Source organism: Mesocricetus auratus, unplaced genomic scaffold (genome assembly GCF_017639785.1).
Source record: "Mesocricetus auratus isolate SY011 unplaced genomic scaffold, BCM_Maur_2.0 Super-Scaffold_100019, whole genome shotgun sequence".
Taxonomy (NCBI): Eukaryota; Metazoa; Chordata; class Mammalia; order Rodentia; family Cricetidae; genus Mesocricetus; species Mesocricetus auratus.
In genome coordinates this window covers 22,816,000-22,830,249 of record NW_024429200.1, presented here as the reverse complement: position 1 = coordinate 22,830,249, position 14,250 = coordinate 22,816,000, and the positions used below count along the sequence as shown (strand labels likewise).

At 41.1% G+C, this 14,250-nt stretch overlaps 1 protein-coding gene across 5 annotated transcripts in view; it reads left to right on the top strand.

Moving 5' to 3' along the window:
• St7 (suppression of tumorigenicity 7) overlaps positions 1 to 14,250 on the top strand; it is a 235,582-nt gene that overhangs the window by 185,605 nt on the left and 35,727 nt on the right. For all 5 annotated transcript variants that reach the window (XM_040728452.1, XM_040728451.1, XM_040728454.1 and 2 more), the window contains 2 exons: positions 10,295 to 10,367; positions 11,795 to 11,897. In XM_040728452.1, the coding sequence (XP_040584386.1) occupies positions 10,295 to 10,367; positions 11,795 to 11,897 (176 nt within the window). The remainder of the gene's footprint in view (positions 1 to 10,294; positions 10,368 to 11,794; positions 11,898 to 14,250) is intronic.

The window sequence follows — 14,250 nt, the reverse complement described above, 5'->3', positions numbered from 1 at the left end:
CCCCCCTGTAAGGAGAAGCTGGCTTTTTTTTAATAGTCACAAATGTATAAATGCAGTGATTACATCAAGACATTTTATTGATAACACTGAGCCCAAGCTAAATTAGCATTATTGCCTGTCATCTGGAAATTTACAAAGGTATGCTCCAGAACAGTGCATGGTTCTAACTAGAAGGAGTACTTCATCCCAACACATTGAAAGCAGAGGCTATAAAGAGAAGTCCTGGTATGTTGTGACTTCAGCAAACAAGCCTTTGCTGGTATGTTCAAGTCAGGTTGCTTACCGTCCAAGCCCTTGTAACCAGCACACATTATCTGACCATTGTCGAAGTTGCTGTGAAATGGTCACTGGATATACCTCCTTTGTGGTTAGTTTGTTTCTGTTTGCCTTTGGAGAAAACAGGTATTTGAGGTGTCAGGACCAGTGAGTAAGATACATAGTCCCTGGTCGGTGGTGGCACACGCCTTTAATCCCAGCACTCGGGAGGCAGAGGAGGTGGATCTCTGTGAGTTCAAGGCCAGGTTGGACCGACAGCCTCCAAAACAATACAGAGAAACCCTGTCTCGTAAAACCAAAAAAAAAAAAAAAAGATACATAGTCATCATCCTTGAATTGTTCAGACCTTGAAGACAATGCATACACACACACACACACACAAACACACACACACATACACAAACACACACACACACACACATACACACACACCTTCTGTTCACCACAAAATTAGGCTGCTTTAGCAAATGAAGGTTGTCAACCCCTTTTAGTGACTCTAAACCTCTAAACCTAGTCTATTTTCATTTCCTGGACTAGCTACTATGGAAAAGATCAGGTACATTAGGCAAGCGATTAAAGAGAATTTTAGTGTAAAAAATGGGCCAACGAACCAGTTCATTCTTCAGAGTTGAAGATAACCATTCTCACTGATACCATGAGCTGTGGTTTCAGGTTTATAAGCATAAGTCACTGAGAGTGATAGGCCTGCAGAGCTTTGGACGAGGTGCCCTTCTGATTTGGATACCAGAGGTAGGTCTGCCAAGAAGAAGAGGGCTTTGAGATCACTTAAAACAAACGATGGACTGTCAGATGATGGGCCATGTATGTAGTAAGCATGAGTTCTGATAATGGATGTCATTTCAACGAGGATTGCATGCATGAGGAAATTCTGTCTCTGATGATGGAGAAGAGTGTTCATAAGTGCATACATCTGTAATTCACATAGCTGGCACACTTACAGACCCCCTAAATTTATGTTGGCTTTGGTAATCCTTATTGCCCAGTTATCATAATTTACCAAGGTAACATTCCTCCCCAGCCAGCCATTACCATCACTGAAACTGCCGTGTTTGGCTCCAAGGCACCAGCCACAGAAGGGGCCTTTTGACAGAACTTCTAGGGTAATCCAGTCCAAAAGTTGCAAATCACATCTGGTGTTTGGCTTTGCAGCATAAGATGAATTTTTCTGGGTGTAGCTGAATGCATGTTCCTTGCTCTTCCCCCTGCCCAAAATTACTAAGGCCATGTAGAATTTCCCGGTTGAATCATTGAAATCCCAGATGGCACATTTTTTTGAGGATTTGTATATCAATCCTTTTTATTTCTTCAGTGAATTTTCCCCTTTGGTTGAAAGGGGACCTCGGATTAACTTTCTTGAAGGTGGGGCAAAAAGACCTCACACTGCCTGGAACTAACAACAACAAACATTTAAGGATATAATTCTACATTGCTGTTGTTTCTACATATCATGAATAGGAATAAATGTATAAAGTTTTCTGGGTCTATCTGCATTGGTGATAGTGTCATATAACAGGACATTCATAGTGTTCTACAGTCTACAAATGTTTATGAAAGTGAAACAGGAAACCAGTTTTCTTCTTTCATCTTTCGTTTCTACTTGTCGGTTCAGGGTTCCAGGAGAGTTTGTAAGCACTACCTTTGTTCAGTTAATTTGAACTTGAAGTGTGTCTCACAGAGGTGGTACCAATTTGCTACCAGACAAGAGTAGGGACATGGGTTACCATATCTGAAATGCTTGGAACCAGATGTGTTTTGTAGTTGGAGGCTGTTATTTTGGAGTTTAGACTTTTTGACTAATCAAGAGTCCCTATCTGAAAATGTCTAAAATCGAAAGCTTTTTGAATTGTGCTTAAAAGTTTTGGACTTTCACCGGGTGTCGGTGGCACATGCCTTTAATCCCAGCACTCGGGAGGCAGAGGCAGGCGGATCTCTGTGAGTTTGAGGCCAGCCTGGTCTACGGAACGAGTTCCAGGATAGCTTCCAAAACAATACAGAGAAACCCTGTCTCAAAAAAAAGAAAAAGGTATGGACTTTTGGAACATATATGTTCAACCATGGTTGGTACTAGATTGTAGAAAGTAACTAGGATAACTTTTTCAGATTTATCAAAGATCTATTAAAACACATTATATAGAAGATACTTTTAGGTACATTTGGATTCAGGGATTAATGAGACCTATTCTATGTCACTTTGTTTTACTCTGGTATATAGAAAGATGTTATGTAATATGTGTGTGTGTGTGCACGCGTCTGTGTGTGTGTGTGTGTGTGTGTGTGAAATACACTGCATAAATGATGTATTTAATGAAGGCTAACAAGTATGTGGTGCATTTATTTTGAACATACCACAGACAGTGTAGAGAAAGAATGTCTTTGAGAACAAGCTGTGTGTCCTGTTTGTCTTGGGCCTTTGTATAATGGAGTAGACATTCGGAACATCTGTTGTTAGTAAATGAATCAGAAATGGAGATGCCATTATGTGGCAGTGTCATTTGTGAGCCAGTTGGGGTTTATTTATCTGCTGGATGCTACCCTTCAAAGCTTTTTAGAACCAGATATGAGATTTGACCCCCACTTGACCTGTCTCATGCATAAGAACAGTAATGATCCATTAAACCACATCTTGATCATTATCATTGGGAGATGAACAAAAGAAAATGAGATCAAAGCGATTGGCCTCTTAAGTTGTTTTATCTTATCTGAAGTTTCGTTCCATGAATTCTTCTTCAAGATTATTACATTGAGTTTTTACTCTCATGAGCCCTTTATAACTTTGGAAAATTCAAGAGTCACTCTCCCTAAGATGACCTTTCAGCAGCGTTCCAGTAAAAGGTCTGTGAGGAGCCAGAAGAGGTGTGGTCGCCTTCCTTGTTTCAGGATGAAGTTTCTTCTTCTCTCCATCCTGTTTCAGCCTTCATTGTTTTCTCTACCCTGCCCATTCTCTTTCCACTGCTACTTCAAGCAGGCATCTTGATAAGAGGACTAGCAACTTGTCACACATCCTGTTGGAACCCTAGAGGCAAAGATAATTGCAAGACTCACATCTTGAGAAATAAACCGTTCGTGGTTTCTCTTAAAACTCTCAACACTGATTACTTTTTGTCTTTTAGGAGCTCTTAGATGTGAATGTTGCTAAATTTGTGGGTACATTAATTTAGATTTTATTCAGTAAACACTGACTACGTGAGGTGGTTGGGAAGTGAACATTGTGCCAAAGCTCTTAGACCTGAGACTCAAATAGTCTGAGAAGAAATGACTTCCTGACGCGACAGTTGAACACCATTTCATCCAAGGTGGGGGGATTTGGTGGGCTTCGTAATCACCAGCTGAAGTCTGTGGGAAGTGAGATTTGGCTTTCTTCTTTAGACACATGGCAACCTCAGTGTGGACGCTCTTCTATCTTCCCGTTGAGCAAATCTACCTGTTGTAAACCACAGCCACATATGCTGTCCCAACTGTAGGGAACTGAAGCTCATAAAAGAGCTGCAGCCTTGGATCCTTGTGTGTGCCTAAGACACAGGGAGGCTGCTTGGCCACACAGTCCAGCAGCGCCTTCGTGCTTTTGCTGGGCTATATGACAACATGAGGATAACCACTGGGGTGGAGTGGAGGGACCAGGTCAAACACCCTAAAAGCTGAACTTGTGGCAATGAAACTCAAGCTGTGAACATATAGGTAGCCCTGTGAGTTCTCTTGCTAATCAAAACATCTGGTAGACTGGTGCCTTGCCAGCACTGGAGTTACCGCTAAAGTAGTCCAAACCAGGAATGATATCCTGCTCTATCAAAAGGTTGATTCTTCAGCCAGGCAGTGGTGGTACATACCTTTCATACCAGCACTAGGGAGGCAGAGACAGGCAGATCTTTGTGAGTTTGAGACCAGCCTAGTTTACAAGAACTAGTTCCAGGACAGCCTCCAAAGCCACAGAGAAACCCTGTCTCCAAAAACCAAAACCAAAAGAAAAAAAAAAGGGGTAGATTCTTAAATGGAGAGCTTAATCATAAGTAAAAGAAAGGAACATTAGGCATAGAAATGCCCCTTGAATTGAAAAGAAACCATAGCAAAAGGCCAAAGTCACATGCTTTTTCTCTCATTCAAAGGAAAGATAAATGTGGACTCGTGAATGGAGATTCATTGAACATAACTGGCCTGGTGTTGATGGAGTTAGGGTAGGATATGTGGAAAAACGTCTTTTACAGGAAAATATTTCAGTAAGTATGGTTGACTCTGAACGATGAAATTGTAGTTACTCCCAGTGGAACAAAGTGCAGAGGAGACACTTTTTAACGTGTGTGAAATGATCAAATGGCAGGACAGCAGAGATGGCTCAGGTCTTGCCTCTAGAACACAAGAATCTGATTTTGGATTCCAGCACCCATGTAAAAAGCCAGTCAGTGCTATGGTGGCCTAGACAAGCAGATCAATGAGATTGATGGCCACCAAATCTCCATATTCAGTGAAATATCCCATCTCAGAGGAATCAGGTGTGCATTGATAAAACAGTACTCACAGTGTCTCCTTTAGCCCCTGTGGATGCCCATGTGTGCTTGCATACGTCACACACACACACACACACACACACACACACACGTATTACACACACATACACAGAAAAAAGAATGGAAATATTAGGATAACCAATTGCTAAATACCTACACGTGAGGTATATACCATTAAGCTGCTGCTTAGTAGTGAAGATCTTAGGGAAGCAAAAATGTAAAGCTATAGTCCATGCACAACAGTGAATAAAATATAAGAATATGAGAAAAAAGAAAAGCAAATAACACAACTAGTAGTTTTGACAAAGATATGTGCTACAAGATTGATTTTGCCGATAATTAGTAACTCTCATGAGTTTCTCTTCGCCAGGCTACTGGCCTTTTTTTCTGTCTCCCTCTCCACTCTTCCTTCCCTTTATCTGTCTTAGTTGGGTCTTAACTGTATATAATTCAGGTTTGTCTTGACCTTGAGGTCCTCCTGCCTCAGCTTCCCACAGTACTGAGATTGCAGTTTGTGCCACTCTGCCTGTCTGGGCCTATTTTCTTAAAAAGAATGATATTTGAGCAGAACGACCATAGCAGCCCTAGGCTGTTGTCTAATTCTTTTCCTGTATTTCAGGGCAGTACTAGTTAGAGCAGAATGTTTTGTGTTCATGTTAGTAAAAAGTCATGGCTACTCATTCTGTTTTCTACGTTCTCTAATGCCTTTGGTCCTTTTCTAAGAATGACAGCAAATAAATAGATCCCAGCAAAATTCTAAAAATCATAATTATGTGTTTTATGAGCCTTTAGCAGAGATAGAGGTGACTGAAATTCCAGGATGTGTATACCAGAGACTCTGTAGCAAATAAACACAGATGAGATAGTGGCTGTGAAAATATTTATAGTATATACAATAGTATTTAAATGTTTATCTTATTAGTTTAAGTGGCCAATTTCTTTCATGTTTCTGAATTGGAGGGATGCCATAGAACTGATTATTTCTTGAAACAAAACATTTGCTACTATTTTAAATGCTATTTTTTTAGTTAACATGGAACATCATGGTTGCATATGTATTACTACGAACAGTTGCAAATTGTGGTGATCCCTAGAAGCATAGTCCCAGATTTCCTTCTTGGTATTAACATTGCCAATTTTTGCTGCTGTTGTTGTTGTTGATTTTTTAATGAGATTTTTCTGTGTAGCCAAAATGACTTGGAACTCACAATTCTTCTGCCTCAGCCTCCGGAGTACAAGGATTTTAGACCTGAAGCCTATACCCACTTGCCAATAATTTTTAAATCATCCTAGAGACATGGTAGACAGTACAGTAAAAGTTCTGCCAGTTGAGAAACTAGAGGCTTCTGCCCCGGAACACTGATTTTAAAGAGAGAGAGAGAGAGAGAGAAGGAGAGAGAGAGAGAGAGAGAGAAGGAGAGAGAGAGAGAAGGAGAGAGAGAGAAGAGAGAAGGGGGGAGAGAGAGAAGGAGAGAGAGAAGAGAGAAGGGGGAGAGACATTTTAATCACCTTAATGTATGTAGGACAGACTTGGGAAACAATCCTCTGCTGTCCATCTTGCCATAGAACAAATAAGACAAAAGCAGTGGACTTTTGGCTTATAGAGAGAAAGCCTAAGTGGAGGTGGGAGCAAGAAGGCCAATAAAAATGTGAGGACAACAATCACATTGTTAAAAGAAATGACTTTGGATTATCAGTTTTAGCAAAATAAACTATTCCTGAAGTAGAAATCACACAGTCACATGCAATCTTATACAGACAGTGGAATGGCTTTTTACTTAGAGGGCTACCTGCGTGACCCACCTAGGATGAAACGTAGAACTTCCTGTCATTTCTGAACATTGCCTCATGTCCTCTCCAGCCAATAACTCCCCTCCTTCCCTGAGTAACCACTTCCTGTTCTCTGCCATCAGATAAGAATTCCGAAAGATTTGTGGATCTACGTGGAGACATGTTTGTAGTAAATTTAAATATCCACGTTTCAACCCAGCCATTTCATTTTCAGTCACACAAGAGAAAAGAGTATTTTTACAATGTATATAATAAGCAAAGTCATGACATCCTTCATTATAGGAGGCTGAAACTAGAAAGCAATCCAAATATCCATTAGTAAGAGAATAAGTGTCTAGTATATATACACAATGAGTAGTACTCTGCCATGAAAAGGAATGAACGTTATACTATTTATGGATAGATTCAGAAATTCTATGGGCTTCCGTTTGCATGAGTTCAAGACTGTAACTTTTAATGAAGATTTTGATGACTGATTTCACATATTAGCATACATGGGGAAATCCCTTCCCCCTTCAGGAAAGGACTTACATAAACACAAGTTGGAGACAAATAGAAGAAAAATTAGATAAATACCAGCAGTTCAGCTTGGCTCGTGAGAAATATGCAGTTAGCATACCTTGTTTCTATAGGGTGTAAAGGGGTGAATTGTGTGGGTTTGTTTTTGAATTATAATACTCTGTGTTTGTGTGTCTGTGTGTGTGTGTGTGTATGTGTGTGTGTGTGAGAGAGAGAGAGAGAGAGAGAGAGAGAGAGAGAGAGAGAGAGAGAGAGAGAGAGAGAGAGAGAGAGAGAGAATTTGGGCAGCTTTGTGCATGTTAACTGTATGATCTATTACTGAACTATACCCCAATCAAAATTCCAGTTAAGAAAATTTTATGGTAATTATTGATAAATGCCCCTTGTAAAAGGTAGAAAGCCACTATAGAGTTAGTCTGCTATCACACGTACACACAGAAAAAAAGCCCTAAACTAAATACTTACAGTTATGTTTTAGTCTCTCCCACAGAACCAAATTTCTTCATAAGTTCCTGGCAATATGGGCATACAGATAACTTGTCCTCTGTGCACAGCTTGTGATACTTCCATTTCCACGACAAATCTGATGGTCTCTTTCTTTATCTGGTCACTTTATCCTCTTCCATAGTGGCAAAGCATGAAGTCGGGGGGGGGCAAGCAAAACTTCAGAAAGCCGATTTGTGGCCACCTTGTATGGGAAGGACAGGATGGGAACAGCATAAAAGGCCAGCAAGGGGATTCTCAGTGGCCACAAAGAGTTCTTTATCTTGGTGGGGTGGTAGGGTTACATGAGTCTAGATGTTACAGATACATACTTAAGCACATAGAAGATGGTGAGATGGAGCCAAGTCAGTGTATTCAAATAACTGTAACAATGTCAGCTTAGTTTTTGGTGCTTGGTAGTTTGGTTATATGGAATACATATAACCATTTTGGGAAGTTAAGTGAAACACTCAAAGTTCTTTGTACTATTTTCACATTTTACTGTACACCTAAAATTAGTCCCAGCTTGAGACAGGGCCAGGAATCAAAGAGGCCTATAATAAGTTATCCCTCCCTCCCTCCCTCCCTTCCTCCCTCCCTCCCTCCCTCCCTCCCTTCTTTCTTTCTTTCTTTCTTTTTCCAAGACAGGGTTTCTTTGTGTAGCTTTGTAGACCAGGCTGCCCTCAAACTCACAGAGATCCACCTGCCTCTGCCTCCCACATGCTGGCATTAAAGGTATGCGCCACCACCACCTGGCCCCTTCTAGTTTCTTAAAATGAGCCCAAATGTCAGCTTCTGCCTGTGACTTGGGCATCAGTAGCTAAAATATGGTAATGCGGTGATATCCTGCGGCAGGCACAATGCAAAGGGAGCATTCCAGCTTTCACTGGGAGTCTGAGTACTGTGCATCTATTCCTCTATCTGTTGTCCATCTGTCCATCCTTCTGTGTTCCGTTCCACCAGTGTGTTTGCTGAAGAACCTATTTCACACATTTCTCATAATAGAATTCTCCCTCCAGGAGTGCTGTTAACATTTACAACTTTAGTTTTTATATAACAAGCTGTAGGAAGAGAGAAAAGCAGTGGGAACCATGGCCCGTCACACGCAGTGACAGTGTAACACTGTTGAAGGTGTTTAAATATTATCCAATCGTCATATCTTTGCATATTAAATACGTCTGAAATTAGTAATGCATATCAGATCAATATTTCAAGGTCATCCTCAGCTAATAATGATTTTGAGGCCAGCCTGGGCTACATCTGAGCTACTGAGACCCTTTCTGAAGCAAATGAACAAACACACAAAGAAACAGCCATCTGTAGTACGGGTGGTGGTGGTGATGAAATTTTGTTTGAGTATGGATTCTGAGATCTAGACTGAAAAGCAATCCTTCCCTTCAGTTCTGCGTTCTTCGTGTTACCAGCCAACATCTAGGAAAGGCTAGATCTGTTTGTCCCACAACAGAAGCCAATTAGTCCAGAGACGCTGTGGCAGAGAGGAACTTTATTCTGATCAGCTAGTTGATGGAAAGAGGCAGGGACCATCTTGTCTGACAGGGCCATCTGCCTGGAGGCTCATGTAGGTTGGTTAATATGGAAGATGGGCAATCACGGGCTCTACACACCTTCTCACACATGTATGTATATATACATTTATAATATATATAATCATATATATACATATATGATTCTAATGGCCCAGAGATGCTTTTCCATTCTGCAAATGCCAAGAGCCAAGATCATTGTTGTCCCTTTAGCTGCCGGCCTCACTGAGTGGTCCTGACACATGACACATGTATGGAATAGACTGGGCAGCTTCCCCAGGCACCATGACTGGTCATGGTACTCATGAGCAAACTATTCCGTCAATACTGAGGGGCCAAGGTCAGCTGAGGTGAAACAGGAGTCAGCTGTCCAGTCTCAGTACTTGACTTCAGTATTTTCCATAATTGATGTGATTTACTGCTGTCCTGAAAATTCTCAAAGAGGAATCTCCCAGGCTGGAATTGATGTTGAGGACAATTGTGGAAGAGGAGTAAGTTTTCTTTCAAGGAATTACATTCTCTCCTGCCATTGGCTAATTGTGAGATCCCTTTAGAGTTTTCCAATGTAGTCCTTTCAAAGTTGCAAACAGCCCTACAGGGCATTTCAGATCTGAAAGGTGACTTTTGAGGCATGTGGGAAAAAGCATAGTTGTAACTGCCTGTAGTAGCTAGCTTGCTTTCTAGCCCTAGTTTATGTTGGATTAAGAAAATATTTTGGGGACTTGCAAGATGGTTTAGCAGGAAAGGGTGCTTGTTGCCAAGTCCAACTTCTGGGGTTTGAAGCCCAGAATCTATATGGCTCAGTAAGAGAAAATGGACGCAGGCATTTTATATCAGGTGTATTTGTGTAATTATATTCTCTGCTTAAAATCAAGGTATAACATGCATATTTTAAAATACAAGCTGGTTTTGAAAGACTGGGTTGGGTGGATTTCAAACATGAATTATTGACAAAATAACACTGCATTTAACATGGTAAGTAACAACTGGGGTTCTTTTTTTATTTTATGAGACAGGGTTTACAACTGGGGTTCTTATGTAATAGCTTAAATAATCTTAATTTGTGCTGTCTTGAACTTACATGATTAATCTTGTGTTTTTAAAGCATTGTCTCTTTGATTGCCGATTGACAAGAGTTCTTGTTCTCTTTTTCTTGAACAGATATAAGCTTACCAAAGTCGGCAACAATATGCTACACAGCCGCCCTACTCAAAGCAAGAGCCGTGTCTGACAAGTAAGTGAGCGGTGGCTTGTGTGGCTCCCCGTGCTGGTCAGATGTAAGGAGACCTGTCGCCTCTGAGGGCTTCTTCCAGAAGCTTCTGGGTCCTTGTGACCCTGCCTAAAAGCATGCATTTTCCCAAACCAGCTGACCTTTTATTTCACTACTAGAAGGAGAAAGTGTCTGTCCCACTTATTTTAAGGATGTGTGGTCCCCAACACAGATCGACATTAAATTACATTCCTCTGGAGTGACTTTTTTTTTCTTACTTTTTAATTTTTTTTTGTTAGACAGTGGAACCAAAAGGACTGCTTGGGATTTACACAGAAAGTTCTGTCCCTCTACTTGTTTTTTGTGTGTATTCCCTTCCCTTCTGCTGTCTATTCCTGGGCCCTGCAGTGTGGCAGTGGGGATGGTCCCCTTCCCTTCTTCCCCTCCGCACTCCTGGTCTGCTTACTTAGAGGTGCCATTTCATTGGGACATTTGCCCATTTGATTCAGGCAGGTGACGATGGCACATGGACATTCCAAAAGATGACCAGGCAGCTTAAAGAGAACAGATGGATTCATTGTTTTTGAGTTCATAAACGCTTACGTTTCCCTGATAGAGTCCAGCCCCTTTGTAGCATCTAAGAGCAGAGAGCAGGTAACAGCCTCTGCCGTGTCAGACAGGTTTGCTGTTAAGTGTGTGTGCACTTCAAAACTGGAGTAATTTTCTTTCATTCTTTTTTATCCTGTAGATCGCCAGTACCTACTGCAACATCTTTTCTCCCTACACAGCGACTCCAGCTTGGGAGGGCAGGGCCAGGGTTGTCACAGCTTCCCCTGTGGTGTCTGCCTGCCAAGCACAGCTCTGGAGTTAGCCCTGGGTGTGAGGTGAGAAAGAGATTGCATGGTCTGGTCTTTTTTTTCATTCCCTTGGGCGGGTGTCCTGCCCACAGTTTGGGCATGCACACCCTCCTGCTGGAACAGCCCACGCAGGCTTGCCTGTTGCTGAAGCTGTGGCCATTAGCCTCTACCACAGCACTGACATTGGGTTGGGAGCCTCCCTTAAAATTCTCCCCAGTTGTGTTTTTAACCAAGTGAGCTCTTCTGTAACCTCGTTTTCTCTTTTTCCTACACCGTCTGCTCTTGTCAGTCCTCCCTCTGCTCCCAGCTAAGCAGGTACCTTGCAGGAAATTTAGATTAGCTATTTAGACAGTGAGTTGACAGCTGAATGTAATTCCTGCCGCCATCCAGTGTACGCACGCTTTCTGCTTCTGCTGGGGTTTTTTGTTGGCCTTGGTGGAAGGGGTCACTCAGAGGTCCTCTGTAGAGGATGTTTGGAGAGCTTGGGCCATTGGCTCACTGTGCTCCTAGGGGCCCTTGATTGTATACTTGCTCCCTGGGTAGCTGCCCAAGCAGTGGTCCCAACTGCATGATGTTTGTCTTTCTGCTTTTCAGATTCTCTCCGGAGGCTGCATCTCGGCGGGGGCTGAGCACAGCAGAGATGAATGCAGTAGAGGCCATTCACAGAGCTGTGGAATTTAATCCGCACGTGCCAAAAGTGAGTCCTTAGGTCCCCTAGGAGCTCATTATGACAGTAGAGAAAGCATTTGCTAACCACAATGCCCTCTCCCCAGGCTCCCCGGTTATAAAGCAATGGATTGCAACCAACAAATGTTGGGACCTGTTATAGCCTCATTTTTTGAGCAGAAACTACACTCAAAGGAGCTTGGGGGAGGGGCCTGGTTTTCAGAATAAACATAATAAAATAAGCTGATAGACCTTGTTTAGGCAACTAGGTTCAGAATGTTTAAAATCAGCCAAAGTGATGATCCTGTGAGTTTGATAGGAATTTTACATCAGTTTTAGTCTTGTGTGAGGCAAATTCTGGAAATAAACCTTATGCCCAGAACTCTTTAGAAACACCAACTAATGTGACATTCCGTGTCTCTACAGATACATGTAGGTAATCAGTACTGGCTAGAAAAAACATGAGAAAGCCCCAGAGAATGTAAAATTTTGATTTGTGAGTGCCACTTTAATACTTAAACACAGTGAAAGGATTTTTTCTTCATGGTAAATGCTTGATATTTTTCACATACCCTTTCAGAAGTTGATTTTAATGGAATCAAATCAAGGCAAAAGATATTTCTGGAATGTTTTATTTATGAGCTGAATGTATATCTGGGATTTCCCTGACATTATATGTTCTGTGGTAGGTATTTAGCTGTGGGTTAATGTCAGTCTGTTGATATTAGGTACATTTAGCCTCTAAGAAATTAACCCTGCAGCTCACATCAGATGTTACATGGTATAACATATTTGGGAAAATATCTGATGAAGACCTCTTGGTGCAAATGATAAAGAAATTCTGCTTGCATTGTGACAGTGCTACAGCAAGAGGGTGGAGTGTGTGTGTGTGTGTGTGTGTGTGTGTGTGTGTGTGTGTGTGTGAGAGAGAGAGAGAGATGAATGGAGTTACCTATTTTAATTTATTTTGTTGATATTGAAAATGGTAGAGATAAGTGATCTAACATCATTCCTGAGGTTTTACTTAAGTCTAGGCTATGTTTTCACTTAATGGGAAATTGAAGAGTGGTCCAGAGTGGTATTTTTGCATAAGGATGTATTTAACCACTCCGGGACTAGTGGCCAATCAGCAAAGTATTTACAGAGGCTTGGAGGTTATATGTGGATGCTATAAGCATGAATCTTTATACAATATTTTGAGCCTAAGCCAAAATGTTGATTGAACTCTGATTAAAATGTAAAACTAGTCATAAAAGTTGTTCTCAATTATAGTAAAGTGAAGTCATCTCTTAATATTTATTGGATACTCCTTCAAACTACAGAACTATTCTGTAAACATAAGTAAGACTCTTTTATAGTAATTATTGAGGAACAGAGCCCAGGATTCTGAAGTAAAAATTTGGGTTCAAGTTTTGACTGTTATTTACCCACCATAGTACCTTGGGATCAAATGCCTCTGAACTCATCTTCTAAATGATAAAAGTATAGGCCTTACCTATCTTTTGGGATAAGGATCAAATGAGATAAAATATTTGAATTTTTTGCAAAACGCTTGTCTTGATTGCTGTTCTATTGCTGTGGAGAGACATTGTGACCAAGGTACCATGAAAGAAAGCATTTAATTGGGGGCTTGCTTGCAGTTTCAGAGGATTGGTCCGCTATAATGGTAGGGAGTATTGGGGTATGCAGGAGCAGTTGCTGAGCGATATAGTCTGATCCATAGACAGAGAGGTGTGTGTGTATGGGGTAGGGTGGAATGCTAGATCCTTATGGGCTTTTGGAATGTCAAAGCCCACCCCAGTGACAAGTGACACACTTCCTCCAACAAGCCCACATCGATTCCAACAAAGTCATACCTCCTAATCTTTTTAATTATATCAAAGAATTCCACTGTGTGGTGATTAAACTTTCAATTATATCAAATATTTGAGGTTATGGAAGCTTCAAACCACCTTAACACTTGAATACCATGTATGTATAAATGCTTAAAGCAATTGATATTAGCTTGTTAGGGGCCCCTCAAGCCTAGGAAACAGGTCTCAATTTCTCCAGACACTGTACTAAGGGCCCTATAATCCTGGGTTGGGAATTTGTACAGTTCTTGTTGTTTAGATATTTTAATGGCATTGTCATTTAATTCTGTGATAATGGAAGTCACTAAAATTGTTAGGAATAGTTCAAAATTGCGGTGGGAAAATTTGACAGTCAGTTGACACTTCTGCCAATTATAATTATTCTAAAAGTGGAAAATTTTCAAGTGTTGCTTTAATTGATGCATGGTGATTACATATATTTATGAGAGAGAATGTGGCATTTCAATCCATGTATACAATGAATAATGATCTCATGAAGGATGTTGTCCTATTGCTCATCTCAGACATACA